The following is a 17,071-nucleotide window of genomic DNA, read 5'->3' as shown; positions in this document are numbered from 1 at the left end:
TCCCCTCCCCACTATCAAAGCAAATCATCCACTGCAGTGCGCCGTACTACAGAACCCTCACTTGGGCAGAGGAGGACGCCCAGACTTCCCAGAGCTGTGGAACTCTAGTTACAAGGTCGCCTTCTGAGAGTGAGCTCCAACTGAGTCGCATCTCCAGCCCCCAGCATGCCAGAGCCTCAGTGGCGCACTATTCGACATGAAATGGAGTTCAGTGAGCAGTCTAGCTTAGACCTGCCTAAGAGAGTTCTGTTATGAAAGCAGCGAAAAGAGCCATCAAATACAGCCGATTCACCCTTAACAGCTCCAGCGAGGGCCTCGAGGACAGTGTTAGAGCCCAACTTCAGTGCAGCTCCTTATGAAGATAATCTAACTCGGCCCTGGATTGCACTGGACTTTTGTCAGCAGCTGATGCAGCCAGCAACCACTGAAATGGCAACCACACCTTTCAAGCATGAGAGGCTTACGCTGGAGGTGAGCTCCAAAGAGCCTCCCAGGCTGCTCTTTAAGAAAAATGGGAACACCTGAGTGCTTCCAGCTTCTAGTGACACTGCACCAATGTACAAGGCCAAGCCCTTTCAAGAAGTACAACATATGGTCAAAGTGGGTGTACTGATAGGCAAGGAAAACAAGGGGAGAGATTTCTCTGGAACTCCTGTGACTAACATTCAAGCTGACAGCCTCAGGGCAGTCACCTCAGAGAGCTGAGAATTTGTGAAGGTCCAACCTCCCTGCCAGACTTCTTCTGTGGGTGGGTGTGGGTGTGTGTATGTGTGTGTGAGAGAGGGATGGGGGGGGAGAGGGAGGGAGAGACAGAGAAAAAGAGGGAAGAAGGGAGGGGAGGAAGAGACAGAATATATAGATTATGTACAACATACAGCAGTGAAGCTATATAAACAGCAAAGCAGACACAGGAAGGAAAGGACTGGGTTGCATTCCAAAATCAGAGGTATTTTTAAGGTCTCAGATGGGAAACATTAAAGGACTGACCAATCAGCAACTTCACCGACCCCATTACAAAACCACACCAACATTCATTTAGGGCCAGATCACATGTATTTGAGTGGGAAGAGGGAGACAGGCAAACGGCATCACACACACGGTTTCCTAGCTTGCAGAGCGTCTGGCTCTTTGCGGCTTATCTGATAACTTTCATATTCTACTTGGTCTTCACAGAAAGTTGGCTAAAGCTGGTTTACCTGAGGTACGTGGGCCATGTGGGGAGGATTGGTGTATGCCGGCTGAACATGAGAAGGATGGATTGTAAAGACGGTCTGTTGTGCTGTTGGGAAACTATTCTGTGGCGACTGCGTATTGGAGGCAGGGGTCATGGAAGGTGGGGTTGGTGCAAGCCCCGCGTGGTAAATGGCTGACTGCTGCTGTGGACTGGCCAGATGGAGAGCCTGAGCGGCCTGGTGCTGATGGTGCTGCAAAGCGACAAGGAAGAACTGAGAAAACCATTTCATGAATGAAAAGCAGTTAAGGTCATACATAAAGCTGAACTCCACATATGAAAGTGGCTCCACTGGGCCCATCTAAGACGAGGGCCAGTGGCAAGTACCAGAGAATGTACAGGGTGGTAAGGGCAGGGCTGGGGGGCACCTCTCGTTCAGAGACACTCCTTTCTGGGCACAAGCCCAATTCTCAGCCTGGCCATTGCAAGCCCTCCATCAAGCAGAGGTAAAACAAGACCACTGCCCCAGGGAACTGAAAGATGTCCAAGAGATCCTTAACTGCCCTGTTAACAAACATAACTGCAGAAGCTAATAGGAAAAAAACCTCATTGTATAATTGTCAGGAATGAAAACAAGAAAAGTCCCAAGCAAATCCCCTATATGATGTTAAATCAGATTTTTCAATTATTTCTAGAACTTACCCATATCACCTCATTCTCAATATGTATCTTAATAGGACTTAAAAACAGTAACAACAACAAGTCCCAGGGGCACATCGGGCAGAGTTAGCTGTGTGCTGGCTCCACGAGGCAGGGGTGTGAGGTGTTTTGATCACGTGGTACCTAGCACGATACTTAGCACTGAAGAAAACGCTCATTAAACAGAAAGAGGATGCAATTCTACAAGACCTGAGTTTCTCTTTACCTGAACAGGACTGGGTGCAGGATGACTTCCACCGTGCTGGCTCTGCTGCTGTCCCGTGGGGGTAGCTGAAGGCTGCGGATGTGGAGTATGCGGGTGCAGGGCAGCATTCGGGTGCGCATACTGCTGAGCAAGGGAGCCAGTAGAAACTGAAGTGAAAGAAAAAGGCGTGTGTACAATCGACACGTAGGACAGTCTCAATTGCTCCTCTATGCCTCCTGAGCTGAGCTTTCGTGATACTCAGTGCCTAACATGCTTTTACCAATCTGTGTTGACTCCATTTAAACCATCCATTTTCTTGAAAATCTAAGTGTGAAGTTATCACTTACCAATCAGACTAGCATTTTATGTAACACAGCTATATACATTATATTAAAATCTAATTAAATTTACTCTTAAAATAGTCACTAGATTTTCCTGAAAAAACAACTTAAGCATAAACAAAAAAATTCGCTCTCGCTTGCTCGCTCTCACTCGTGCGCGTACACACACACACACACACACACGCACACACACACTTCAGCTCAAGGCCATCATCTGGCTAACCTCACCATGCTACTGCCTGGAGCAGATGCAGTGTCCCACGGGCACTGACTGCATGGGGCTGGGGGAAAGGGCCAGGTAAGGTACGTGGCAAGGTCAGGGCTCTATCTTCACGGCCAAATGACCATAATTGATCTCAGCTGATCACAGAAGTCACTCTGCCACTCAGTTCACTCCCTGAACCCTCCCTACTCAAGGATCTCTTTCACCTTTGCTTTAAAAAATCCAGTAAATGGAATTACCTACACTATGTAGAAAAATGAACTCCCTTCAAAGCATCCCAGCCTTTAGAAAGATTTTTACTAGCTAGAATAACTTTAAAGGAAATATGATGGGCCACTCTCAGTAAAAATGTGTTCATTAAAATAAGAACCTAAAGCCAATTCTTTATGGATCTCAGCAAGGACCATACCTTGATACCAAACAAGAGATTAGGTATAAATTCATTTGCTCATGTATTCCCAAAACAGCAATTGGAGAATCAAATTCAGTAAGATAAGTTCACTGCTTCCAGTGACTACTGACAGCACACGGATACAAATCTAACCACGATGTGGCAATGAGCTAAGCAGTGTTCTCAAGACACATCCCGAGCAACACAGGGCTTCCAGCCTGCTCTCAGAATTGTCCTCAAATCCCAGAGAAGCTAAGTCCATACACAGAAACAATTCCAAAATAGCTCCTCATGTTCCTCCTATGACATGTGAGCGAATACAGACATACAGGGGACTGACAGGAAGAAACAAGCACTGCTTTGAGATCAGGCACTCCAACTCTGGCAGTCTAACAGGCAAGACTGCCAAGAGTCACCAGCATTGGTGACACCCGGCATGTCCCAAAGAAATGTTATGCAGAGGGTTAGGCACATGAAGCAATTCTGTAATGCCTGACATTGTAGGGCCAAAGGCCACCGATAGTGCAGCCTAACTGGTTATCTCCCGAACTGTATACGTATGTATGTATTTTTTTAAAGTAGACTCTATGTTCAGCATGGGGCTTCAACTCACAACCCTGATTTCAAGAACTGCACACTCTACCAACTGAGCTAGCCAGGCACCCCATATGTGTATCTTCTAAAAGAGGCAAGGGTGAGGCAAAGAGCCAGTGCTAGGACCACCTGTGCATCCACTGCCAATGCCGCAGCAGGCATGAATATTGGTTAACACCCAGATTGAACAGAACACGTTCGTTTATACATCAAAAAGGTTTCCCTAACTGTAGGAGTTACTACACACTGAAACATATTAACAAGGAAAACTGCAGCAAGATATTCTCTGGGTGTTTTTAGGAAGAGTCCACGTCTGCCCTCTGGGAGCTGGGAAGAATGTGCTAATTGCTTCCCTTGAACTCCATGGTCCTCGGAGTCTATAAAGTCCGTGTCTTTCTTCTAATTCATTTGCTTATTAAGAGGCCATTCTTCACCATCATATTCATTAGGTTAACTTTCAGATGCCACCCCCCGACCCCCCCCCCACCAAACTGTCTAGGCACTGACTTAGTCTAAAAGACTTGATGTAAATTTTGAACCTGACTCTGCTCTTATAAAAATGTTATACTCATTTTTCAAATTTATTTTTAAATAACTAAAATAGCGACATGTAGTTAGTGACTATTGATTACAAAGCACAATTTACAACACACTTTCATTATCACAGAAAGTTCTGGAAAATGTTGTCTAGAGTCATCCACGGGCTTTTTTTTTTGTAAGACAACCCCAGGGAGCCTGAGTGGCTCAGTGGGTTGGGCGTCTGCCTTCGGCTCAAGTCATGATCCTGGGGTCCTGGGATCGAGTCCTGCTTTGGGCTCCCTGCTTGGTTTGGTCGTCTGCTTCTCCCTCTATCTCTTCCTCTCTGCTGTGCTCCCTACACCCCCCTTCTCTCAAGTGAATAAAAAAAAAAAAAGACAACTCCGCCCCCAATGTGGAGTTATGACCCTGACCCCCCACCCCGACCCTGAGATCAAGAGTGCGTGCTCCACCTACTAAGGCAGCCAGGCACCCCTCATGCTCCTTATTTTCACACTGTTAGCATTAAAATCCTCCCTAGCCCTAAGCTTCTTAAATGTTTTCATTTGTAACAATACTAAATCTCTCTAGGGGAAAGCAATTCCTGAATCCCAAACTCAATTTACGAGGTTTCATAAAGACAGAGTACAGAATCTCAGAGTTTCTATTTTTTAAACTTTATTTATTCAAGAAATGTTTGTACTTTTAATAACCTTCTAAGCAAAGTTTTAAGGAAATAAAAATAAATTAAAACTCTAGCTGGGTGCTATGTTATTAATTTTCCAACATAAAAACATTACCTCTCACAAGAATAATTATGCCCATAAAGTCTCATAATGAAGTAATTCATCGATTAAAAAAGGTTTAAATCTTGCAATTATTTGGAAAAAAATTAAAGATGAAAAATTTTTAAGATGAAACATGTTTTACTGTGCATTTTTAAAAGGCATCTCTGTGACAGTAGTTTACCAACACTGAAAGGCTTTAAAATAGAGTATTCTAATTTATATCTCATTTGCATTCATAGCACAAATACTTCAAGTACCCCAAACTGTGTGCAGTTACACAGGCTTTTGTTTAAAAAAAAAACAAAAAACAAAAAAAAAACCCCACCCATCCTAGGGAACTACCTAAACAACAGCGAACTACAATGCATTACAAGAAAAATCAAGCACATGTAAATATGCATCATTAACTGCAAATAAAACTTTAAAAGGTTTAGTTAGAAATAATTTCCTTTGTTTATCTTCTTGCTTAAAAGATTTCTGCTAAGCAAGTACCTCATCCAGGAACTCTTCCCCCCAAACATGAAAACTGGGTAGCTAAATTGGGAAAAATGTGAAACTGACACTTTAATTCAATACTTATAGAACAACAAAAATCTAGTCTGGTTCCTTGAAACGCCAGTTAAGAATGAGACAAAGAAAGGTGGGACAGGAGAGACATCAAAGGGCTGAAGGGCAGAAAGGTTGGAAGGGAGCACAGAGAGCCAACAGAAAGGAACCAAGAGAGAATAAATGAGGAAAAATCTACCAGAATCAGGGAAAGGGAAAAGGGGGGAGTGAAAGACAGTAAATGCTGGGCTTTACTGAGTCTATAAATTAACTGCTTTTATTATAATTATTATAATTAGTTCATTAATTTAGCTAAAGATTCCAAAGGTTAAAAATAAACTACATTTTCTTCAAAATTCTGTTTCAGCTATTCATTGGTTAAACTTCTATTTATAAAAATTAAGTTGCCTTCATGAAACCTGGATGAATTCAGGCTAATGAAAGAAGCATTGCTTTTTTGGGTTTTACCTGGTCCAGAAGTTTCCCCACTCACTGCATTCCTTGATACAAATGTTTAAAACTCTAAATGTGTGACCTGTCAAATCCCCATAACATTAGCCACATTATAAAAATTGTTTCCTAAGCCATGATCTTACTGAAGCCAACTCAGTCCATAAGGCTGTGCGTTTAATTTTTAACTAGGTTTTATCATTTTGACCTTGGATGCACAAGTCATGAGAGATCACCAGCACTGCAAAACTAAAAATGAAAACAAAATCTTCCAATTTGATGCTAAATTCAGAAAAAAGGAAGTGAAGGAAAAATGAACTCTTAACGGAGTAAAAGGCAACTAGACCAAACCATGACAAAACGGCTTGTGGGAAGGGGTGGTACAAAGCAGCAAATTAAATTACACATAGCAGCCCCACTGTTAGTTTCTTTTAAAAACTAATAATTCCTTTTAGGGAAAGTTGTACTAAGGCAGTTAACACTTAGATTTGATGATTAAGGGCCTTTTAGCTACTTACCAGGAAACTGACTCCAAAATTACTATCAGAGACAGTAAGATGGTGAGGATAACTACATTTGAGACCTCAAATTGAGTACATAATGAAATGACTGACACTGTCTTTTACATACTATATATATCACATACAAAGTTTCCCTTTAATAGTATATACAGCAAGACTCCTTTTTAAAGAGCATCTATTAAAGGATTAAATTTGTTAACAATTCCTAGCACCAAATGAATAACATGTATACACTTATTTTTGGATACCAAGTCATGACAGTTAATGAAAACTTAAGTCAAAATGTTTTCTCAACTTTTTAAAATCTGGCATTTAGTAGATTCAGACATTAAGTCTTTCTAAGATAATCCAAAATTTAGTATCTAAAATGTTAATCCCTAATATCCCTTAGAATATAGTATTGCACATGAAGTGGCTCATTACTGGCATACATTTCTGAAGGACTTCTGCAAGTTAGTACCTTTCCTATCCAAATACCGAAAGTCTATGACTAGCCTTATTTAAAAACTGCTCTACAAAATAAAGAAGACACACCTTACACGTTCATTTCCAAAAGAGCGCCCCACCCAGACTTTCTCCATTTAGGAGCCATTGCTTATTTACCTTTTCATCAGTGGTGAGAGAGGCCAGTGCTGCCAAACATATCAAGCAGCTAGGCTGTGCTTTCCTGGTGAAGCTCAAAACATCCTGGGGCACGTACCACCTGAATATTTTAAACCTTCTTCAGTCATATGAAGACTGAAAAGACAGAAATGTTTCTTCCCTAGAATTTCAACCCTATTCAATTAAAAAATCCTTGTAAGGATAAGTTTCTTCTTACCAGGATACTGAAAAAGCCTAATATCTTAAGTTTTTTGTACTAAATTTGTGGCTTGGATTAAAAAAAAAAAAAAAAAGCAGTTCAGCAGAAGTTTCTCTGAATAAGGAAAATATTAGGCATTTCCAAAACAGTTGTCACATGTTTGCTTGGTATGCAAAAATTAATTTCTGAAGCAACTCAATTTTTTAATTAACTCCAGCTTTCTTAAGCTGGGTTGTATTTCCTTTTTTAAAACTCTAAATTATTTACAATATACATATATTCAACGATTTTGTCTGGCACGAGGAAAATATTGCTCAACAAGTCTATTCCCTTAACATGTATTCTTTAAAAAGTGTTTTACTGTTCAATTAAAATTAGTATAAAAAACCCAACTCACTGGCAAAGTAGAAAGAAGGGCTTGTCTCCTTGTTGTATGGTAATTTGGGACATGCTGAATTTGGGAAATAGAAAGGTAAATTAGCCTTTTGAGGTGTGCATTTTCCTAATTTTCTGGAAAGGTTGACATATTTATTAATTTCTTTCTGTATTCATGCATAAATCATTTTTCTTATTTTACAAGAGATGACAAGCACTTTAAACATTGCTACAAAATTAAGCAAGATAGGACTGAACCAAAAGACACTTTTTCTTCTGTACTGATGTGTCGAGTTCCACATGCCGACTTGCTTAAATGAAAGGAATAAAATCATTATCTAATCAAAAGACCAACATGGCATTCCATTAACAACCTGAATATAGATAATGTACCAAAATAAGAGAATATTTACCAAGTTTAATTCAAAAGACTCACACAATTTTGTAAATCATTATTAATAGAGACATCATTATTCTGTAAGATATTTATTAGGCATTTGGAAGTGAACCCCAAAATTTAGAAACATAATAGGAATATTAAACATGGGTATAATATCATTTCTTATTAAAATGTCTAGAAAAATGGGTGTGTGTGTGTGTGTGTGTGTGTGTGTGTGTGTGTGTGTAAGCACATTTGGAAGGATATGCACCAAAATGTTAACAGGTAGTTGTCAGGTGGAGGGATAACAGGTGCATTTTAAATCTTTTTACCTCCTGTATTTTCTCATTTATCTGCATTAAGCTTCCAAAAACAAACTCAAAGAGGATTCTGGATCTAACTCTCCCTGATGGCTTTAGTTAGTAGAGAAAGTTTTATTACTACTACTTCTGAAAGAGAAAAATACCGCTGCCATAAAACAAAATTAGATGAATTAGAAGACCAGGGAACAAAAAGTAATTTCTTAGGAGGGAAGGGGCAAAAGCAATGATTTAAGTTAGATTAAGGTCAAAAAGATGAAGTTTGTGATCAAACTCCTTTCTAAGATAGCTAGAAAGAGAACAAGGTCAACAACTACTTAGAATGTCTAATATCTAATTTAGCTGTTCAATAATCTGTCAGCATATTTATATTAAATGTACCAACCATTTAAAGACAATAATCAGTCTTTCATTTTGTAGTCATTAGTGTCCTTTCTATTCTCAAAGCCTTTTGCTATGGCTGTTAACAACAAACTGACGACAAAAGGGTGACATGGAACTGTCACCAACATCTGGGTGCATATTCTTTTGTTTGCATAAAAAGTTAAAAATATTTAGATAGAATGAAGCTTAAAAATAGACATAATTCATACTCAAAATACTTCGTTCCTTTGGGAATATGAAATATAAACTGTTCAAGGGAAAAATGTGAAATTAGCATATTTCTATGCAACAGATTTGTCTTAGTTTAAAATAATTACTTTTAAAAGTGTATTATCTGGCATAATTAAGTCTTAGAAGATCTAAAATAACTGAAATAAATTACTGAAGAATTAATGAACTTGCTTTTACTTGATTAAATTATGGCTTATGATGGCAAAGAATAAAACACTTCATTTCTAGTGTTCTTTTTAGAGTATGAAGTATCCAAACGAGAACGTGAGTAACCAGCAACAACCATATCAAGTCCGTAGCCTCATCCCAGTCTGCCCTCACCAACAGATGTCAATTAAATACAACCTGTGTAAATTGCAGGAGAGTAGTTTCAGATCTGGCTGAGCAATTTTCTCTTGGCAATAAAGAACTAGTCTTAATGACAAATCATTCCAGATTTCACTGGACATTAGATCTAGTGTCTTGTTTGCAGTATTTCTGATTTACCCACATTTGAATTGACTTCAGGGTCTGAGGACAACTACTTCTCAAATGGAAATGTTTTGGGAAAGTTATAAAAGTTATAAAACCATTAGCATCTCACATACAGTATTTACTATACAGGCTATTTCAAACCAATGAACATCCATCCGAAAGACAAAACCAGATGCTGGCAGTGAATGAACACACTGAAGAGAAAGATTCTTCTCAACACCACAGTATTACTACAATGTCTCATAAGCGTGGGTACACAAATAGCTACTCTCTAAAAAGTAATGGAAATTTTAGCTCAAAAGTTTTAGATCTTATTCCAAGGGGAGTATGCTAGAAAATGGGAGAGGAGAAATACTTTTTCCATTTGTTAAATCATAATGTATTTACCAGAAATATATAAAAAAAATCATAACGAACTTTTTCACTTAAGCCTTTAGCAAACCAGAAAATTGTTGAAATGTATACAAATTACATAGAAGCATATGTGATGAATACGCTTTTATGCAATTTCATACATACTTAGTCCTGGTCAAGACAAGCCAGTGACAAGCAATCATAACCAAAATCATAAGCCAAATCAGTCCGTTGGTATTTTTTTAAATTAAATTATGAATGGGTTTTCTGTAAGAAAGTTTCCCCAAACATGGCAATTATATCATTTTAAAGGGCACAATCCACAATAGAAAGTTTTAAGTGATAATGTGTAAAATAAAGATCGGATTTAAGTATTTTACAACAATGCCTTTAATCTTTTAACATTCCTATCACTGTGAACCTGTGCAGTGGGAGCACGCCTCTGGGAAGAAAGCACGAGCAGTGGGTTATGGGCGACAAGAAACTTTACTGTGCTGCCTGAGTCCTATTCCTATGAACCTACAAAATATCATAACTGTAGTCATTAAAAAAGTTTTAAAAGGTTTAAAAAATGAAATGTCCACATAATTACTTGTAATGATAATTTCTTACTCATAGTGGTATACTATTCATTTGTATGAATAAACTGAAAATTTCTCTCCTCCCACTCCAAAAAACTGAAATGCCAATGGGAAAACCTAAATGACAGTACAGCAGTGTTCAGGAAAGTTCAAAACAAAACTTACATCTTAATGAAACTAGCACTAATTCAAGTTTTTTGAAAAATATAATATGGGTCAACTCACTGTTCCTATTACTACAAGATACAAGTGGAAATGCCATTTTAAATTCTCAACACTGAAAACCATATTATTTTAGTACTTTAGACAGACATTAAATTGACCTACACAAAGTTCTCCAGCCACAAAACTAAGATGGAGATTTTTGCCTATTATTCTTTTAAATATTGTTTAATTATTTTACAAAGGATACTTCTCATTTTCATTTTACCATTGCTTATAATGATTAAAGTGTGACTCATGTCTAAAGCAGATACAACATTATACTATTTCGAGCACTTAAAATCAGCATGAGGCAGAAACACAGTAGCATTCATTTTAACAAACCGCAATAAAAATATGTAATGCCAATGACTTCCAGAGGAAGGAGTGAAGCAGAATGTTTTCTTGCTAGAGAGTGCTTTCACTGTGGCAAGACTTTCTCGCATGCCTTAGGCAGGCCGTACCAAATGGTTGTAATACTGACGAGGAAGAGGAGGAAGATGCCTTTCTCCACAAATGATACTTTCTCTTATACAAATCATTCTATTTCACTTAAAATAAGGGGAGACATTTAAAGACAGATAAATTTCAGGAAAAGAAGTTGAAGTGATTTGCCAAGACTTATAGAAATGGGTTCATCTTTTCTTCAGATTATTGACCCTCAATGGTATAAAAGGCTAAATCATTTTTAAAATTTCTTTTCAGAGCTTTAAAACAAATTAATAGTCACACACACTGAAAGAGACAAACAAAATGCTTCCTACCATACATCGCATGCGTCTGCTCATGAGCCCCGTACTGAGTTGCTGAAGAAGACACTAAACCAGGCTGGGCATGTGCTGGCGGTGCCATCATCCTAGCATTACCCTGTATCACAGGACTATAGACATGAGGATGCTGTGTTCAAACAAAATATAAAGAAAATACATTAAAGTATCGAAGACAAGTCAAGCAAATTTTAGTTAGATGTCTTAATTCCACGCCTTCCAGGTTTACAGAAACAACTCTGAAAATCCTAAAACTGTTTTTGGCTATTTCCTTTGAAATATTTACATTGATCTGATCAGCAAACTTCTTATACTAAAAAGGCCCCCAAATCCTTAGCTACCTACCTCACCATAACACAGAGCACAAAATATAAAGGAAAACCCCTTTACCATATTAAAGGTTAAAACTGAGTTATTTAAATGGAACAAAAATTAAGAGTTAGGTTATATCAGCCTTACCTGAGACTGATAATGTGGCACATGCTGAACAAGAGGCTGATTTGGAAACTGCTGAGGACTATAGGCAACGTATTGTGTGGAATAAGCTGGTGGGGTGGCCACAATCGGTGGGCCTGCTGCTGAGGCTGGGTGCATCATGGTGCTCTGATGATGCTGGTCTTGCCGCTGCTGGGGCATATTTGGTACTGCAGAAAAGATGACTTAGTATTAGAAAATACCATCTCCTCAGCATCGAACACATGAACACGGTCCACGAGGCTCTGCAAGATGTGACCCTCCTGCCTGCCTCTCCAATGCCATGCTATACCACTCCCACCACCGCTTCAGCCACTCTCGCAGATTTTCTTATTACACGTGCTATTAGTCCTCAGGCTCAAACATCAATCCCCAACCCCCAGCTTGGACAACTCTGACTCATCCTTCTGGTGTCACCCTGAAAGCAACTTCCTCAGAGGCCCTCTCTAATGACCCCCAGATTTGATCGAGTCCCTGTAAACAGACTCTTACAGCACTATGAAAAGTCTCCTTCATACTACTTTCTCAGATAATCCCTGTTTGATACACCAAATTATGCCACTTGCTGAAAAAGGCTATTAGAGTTATTCAAAGAAAACCCACAGTACAAAAGCTAAAAGAGACCCAGCACTAAGCTTAACTCTATCTTAATTTCCCATCACTGAATTCTTACACGATTTCTTGCTCTTTCCCAAAACACAGCGTTACACACTACCATGTAGCAGGTTTCTAATAGTTCTTTTTAAAAATTACTTTATGTCTTTTATTATTTAAGATTTTATTTGAGAGAGAGTGAGTGAGCTCACGAGCAGGGAGGAGGGGAAGAGGGAGAGGGAGAAGCAGACTCCCAGCTGAGCAGAGAGCCCCACATGGGGCTTGATCCCAAGACCCTGAGATCATGACCTGAGCCGCATCGGGCTCCCTGCTCAGTGGGGAATCTGCTTCTCCCTCTCCTTCCTGCTCGTGCTCTCTCTCACTGTCTCTCCCTCTCTCAAATAAGATCTTAAAAAAAAAAATTCAGCTCAGCTGTTATCTCCTCTGTAATATCTTTCCCAATTCCCCCAAAAGAGCTAGCTGCATGCTCTGTGTACCTTCTCCTCACATGTCTATTAGAGCACTGTTGTCTGTGATGTGTTTGTGGTGTGATGTTAACAAAGCCACTTGAGGGAAGGAATCATGAACCACTGCTTACAGCAAGGTACGAGGCACAAAGACTGTATAACTTGGCATGTTCATAAAATCATCAGAACTAGGGGCGCCTGGGTGGCACAGCAGTTAAGCATCTGCCTTCGGCTCAGGGCGTGATCCTGGCGTTATGGGATCGAGCCCCACATCAGGCTCTTCCGCTATGAGCCTGCTTCTTCCTCTCCCACTCCCCCTGCTTGTGTTCCCTCTCTCGCTGGCTGTCTCTATCTCTGTCGAATAAATAAAATAAAATCTTAAAAAAAATAAATAAAATAAAATCATCAGAACTAATTATACAAGTAATTACTAATTTAGAGAGAATTTATTTTAAATATTTGAATTTTCTTGCTAAAAGTTTAATGACTTGCTGAAATTTAGGAGAGCTGGTTATATAGTGTTTTATCTACTTAGAAAAGCTAATCTGAAAATGGAAGAAATGTGTATATGGTAATATTTTTCTGAATTTGATCTTGAGAGTCCATATATTGAAAAAACAATTCCTTTTAGCAAAAAAAAGCCACCCCAAACTCCTATATAACATTTTTAATAAATGAAAGCTCACTATTTCTTGATAATTATAACCCTTTTCACTATTTCTTCTGATACTTAATTATAACCCTCATACATTAGAAAAAAATTAATTTAAGTAAAAAAGCCAGTTAAGTGTACAATCATTTTTAAAATTAAAATTCTAGGGACGCCTGGGTGCTCAGTCAGTTAAGCATCTGCCTTCAGCTTGGGTCATGATCCCAGGATCCTGGGATTAAGCCCCACACTAGGCTCCCTGCTCAGTGGGGAGTCTGCTTCTCCCTCTCCCTGTGCAGCTTCCCCTGCTTGTGCGCATGTAATCTCTGTCAAATAAATAAAATCTTAAAAAAAAAATTAAAATTCTAGTTATACATACAGAAAATGCTTGAATACAAATTTTATTCTGTAGTATAACAATTAGACAACAAATATTTTAAAAGCAAAATGTAAACAAGCCCGCCTCTAAGATGGGCCCCTATGATCCTGCCTCCCAGTATTCACACCCTTGTACAGTCCTCTCCCACTGTACCAGGTCTGCTTTGTGTGATCTATGTAGCATATTGCAGAAGTTACGTCATTTCCAAAGTTAGGTTGTAAAACACGCTGTAGATTCCATTTAGATCAATTTCTCTATGAATACTCATTTTGGGAGAAGCCAGCTGCCATGTTATAACCAGCACTATCCTGTCAATAGCTGGAAGCAGATCCTCCAGTCCCATTTAACCCTTCAGATACTACAGTTCTAACCAACATCTTGGCTGCAACTTCATAAGAGACTGAGGCAGAACCACCCAGTTAAGCTACTCCTGAATTTCTGATCCTGAGACACTGTGAAATAATTTATATTTGTCGTTTTAGGCAGCTAAACTCTGTGGTAATTTGTTAAAAGATAGACAATACAGGGGTGCCTGGGTGGCTTAGTCGGTTAAGCGTCCAACTCCTGGTTTCAAACAGCTCAGGTCATGATCTCAGGGTTGTCAGATTGAACCCTGCACGGGGCCCCACACTCAGCAGGGAATATTGATATTCTCTCCCTCTGCCCCTCCCCCTTCTAATAAATACATTTTTTTAAAAAGGATAATACAGTTACTCTTTTTACAAGGTTTTCAATGGAAAAGAAAGAGATGCAAGCAAAAAGTCACTGTAAAAATCTTGGAATGTTAACTTGAATTAGATATATCAGTATGAATTTCCTAATTTTGTCCATTGAAAAGGCCAAGACGCAATAACTCAACAGCACACCCAAAAACCAGAAAACGGTTTATAAATATTCTTTCCGCAAGTCATATCTTTCAAAACAAAGCAATTTCACTAGACACTACTAAAAAGTGTCAAAGGCACCAACTCCTCACTGAAAACTGTCACTTACGGCAATTTTAAGCCCTTAAATTTAAGCATTTATTCTAACTTTCCTGTACCAACTATTTGACAATAACCATATATAGCCCTAGTTAAACAGTCCCTTACAGGATGATTCTAGCTAATAAATAGAAAAGAAATGCTAGGAATTCAGAAATTACTGTTTCCAAATGCCTAACTGCAATGATTTTCAAAGTATGATCGCAGACCATCAGCATGACTAGGGAACTAGTTTTATTTATAAGCTGCACTGGAAATTTAAATTCTCAGGCTATACCCCAAACCTACTAAACTGGAAACTCTGGGGCCTGGGCCAAGCAATCTGTGTTTTTAACAAATCCACCAAGTGATTCTGATACACACTAAAATTTGAGAACCAGAGCCCTAACAAATTAGGACTGAGCCCCTAATTTTACCAATTATCAAAGTAGGACCATCTATTGTGCACCTCCTGAATGATTCAATATAAAGAACTCATAATGATCAATTAAATATTCTTATCTCTCTCCCACAAAAAAAAAATTAACCTGAATGTAATCAATGACATCACAAGAAGTGAACAATCTAGAATATGGGATATTCCTATATAACAACTGGTTTCTGCCACAAAGCAAGAGCAGGGGGGAAAAAACAGCAGGGAAATTACAAAGACATGTAATAAATGGAACAACGTATGGATCTTATTACTTTGATCCATATTCAAAACAAGCCAACTGTAAAAATATATTCTTAACTCAACCAAGGTAATGTAATTATGGTGATTATTAGATAAAAAGGAATTACTATTTTATAAAGTGTGATAATAGCACTCTGGCTATGTAAGAAAAATGTCCATATTCAAAAGGATACACACTAAGTATGTAGAAATAAAATGGCATGATGTCTGGGATTTATTATAAATACTGCGGCAAAGAAACAAAGCACGCCTCAAATAAATATGGCAAAATCTTGAAAATCACCAAATCTGAATTACGGACAAAGCAATTACCTTGTCACTTTCCACCTTCTTAGCACAGCACATGTTTACAGCTGCTGTTTGCAGTATGCCTGCTCCACCTCCTCAGAAATGGCTCTACAACACTGGCTGAGGGTCCCTCAGAGCGCATGAACTTCTCTATGGGAAATGACACTGCCGCCTAAAGTTAAAGCGCCTCTCTCACATCAGAGCCATACTATAGTGCTTGCTTTCATTGCAATTATCTTTTTTAACATGAAAACATTCCCATTGTAGTGTTTTAAGCAATTGTTAAAATATCCCGAAACCAGATAGTAATACAGGAACACCTTAACATTTCTTTTTTTGTTTTTAATTTAAATTCAATTAATTAACATAGAATATATTATTGGTTTCAGAGGTAGAGGTGAGTGACTCATCAGTCTTATATGACACCCAGTACTCATCCATCACCCAGTTATCCCATCCCCCTACCCCCCGCCCCTCCAGCAACCCCCAGTTTGCTTCCTATGATTGACAGTCTCTTATGGTTTGTCTCCCTCTCTGATTTGTCTTGTTTTTCCTCTCTTCCCCATGATCTTCTGTTTTGTTTCTTAAATTCCACATACGAGTGAGACATTATATTTGTTGTTCTCTGATTATCTCGCTTAGCATAATACCCTCTAGTTCCATCCACATAATTGCAAACGGCAAGATTTCATTTTTCCTTTTATTTTTTTTTTTTTTAAGATTTTATTTATTTGAGAGAGGGAGAGGGGGAGAACACGAGCAGGCGGAGGGGAGCCCAATGCAGGGCTTGATTCCAGGACCCCGGGACCATGACCTGAGCCAAAGGCAGATGCCCAACTGACTGAGCCATCCAGGCACCCCTTCATTTTTCTTTTGATGGCTGAGCAGTATTCCATTGTACTGATATACCACATCTTCTTTATCCATTCATCTGTCGATGGACATCTGGGCTCTTTCCACAGTTTGGCTATTGTGGACATTGCTGCTATAAACACTGGGGTGGAGGTGCCCCTTCAGATCACTATATTTGTATCTTTGCGGTATATACACAGTAATGCAATTGCTGGGTCATAGGGCAGCTCTATTTTCAACTTTTTGAGAAGGGTCCATACTGTTTTCCAGAGTGGCTGCACCAGCTTGCATTCCCACCAACAGTGTAAGAGGAAGGAACACCTTAGTATTAACCTCATTCAAAATGGCACTAAACGAACCTTTCCTCCACCTAAATTTTTTTAGATCCACAGAATA

General features: G+C 38.9%; 1 protein-coding gene across 23 annotated transcripts in view; it reads right to left on the bottom strand.

Moving 5' to 3' along the window:
- The window catches only part of ATXN2 (ataxin 2), a 118,028-nt gene that overhangs the window by 16,735 nt on the left and 84,222 nt on the right, over window positions 1-17,071 (bottom strand). For 15 of the 23 annotated variants that reach the window (XR_008957023.1, XR_008957017.1, XR_008957021.1 and 12 more), the window contains 5 exons: window positions 11,773-11,957; window positions 11,311-11,443; window positions 7,645-7,698; window positions 2,097-2,242; window positions 1,197-1,424 (listed from right to left, as the gene is read on the bottom strand). Coding sequence is in view for 15 of the 23 variants with exons in the window: in XM_057305973.1 (XP_057161956.1) it covers window positions 1,197-1,424; window positions 2,097-2,242; window positions 7,645-7,698; window positions 11,311-11,443; window positions 11,773-11,957 (746 nt within the window). In the remaining 8 variants the exon portion in view is untranslated. Of the gene's footprint in view, window positions 1-112; window positions 188-1,196; window positions 1,425-2,096; window positions 2,243-7,644; window positions 7,699-11,310; window positions 11,444-11,772; window positions 11,958-17,071 lie in introns of all 23 variants that reach the window. The other 8 variants (XR_008957024.1, XR_008957019.1, XM_026514882.4 and 5 more) reach the window with 2 other exon arrangements.

The sequence above is a fragment of the Ursus arctos genome, unplaced genomic scaffold, assembly GCF_023065955.2.
Source record: "Ursus arctos isolate Adak ecotype North America unplaced genomic scaffold, UrsArc2.0 scaffold_34, whole genome shotgun sequence".
In the NCBI taxonomy this organism is placed as follows: Eukaryota; Metazoa; Chordata; class Mammalia; order Carnivora; family Ursidae; genus Ursus; species Ursus arctos.
Note: the sequence above shows the minus strand (reverse complement) of the source record. Positions and strands in the feature narration are given on the sequence as shown.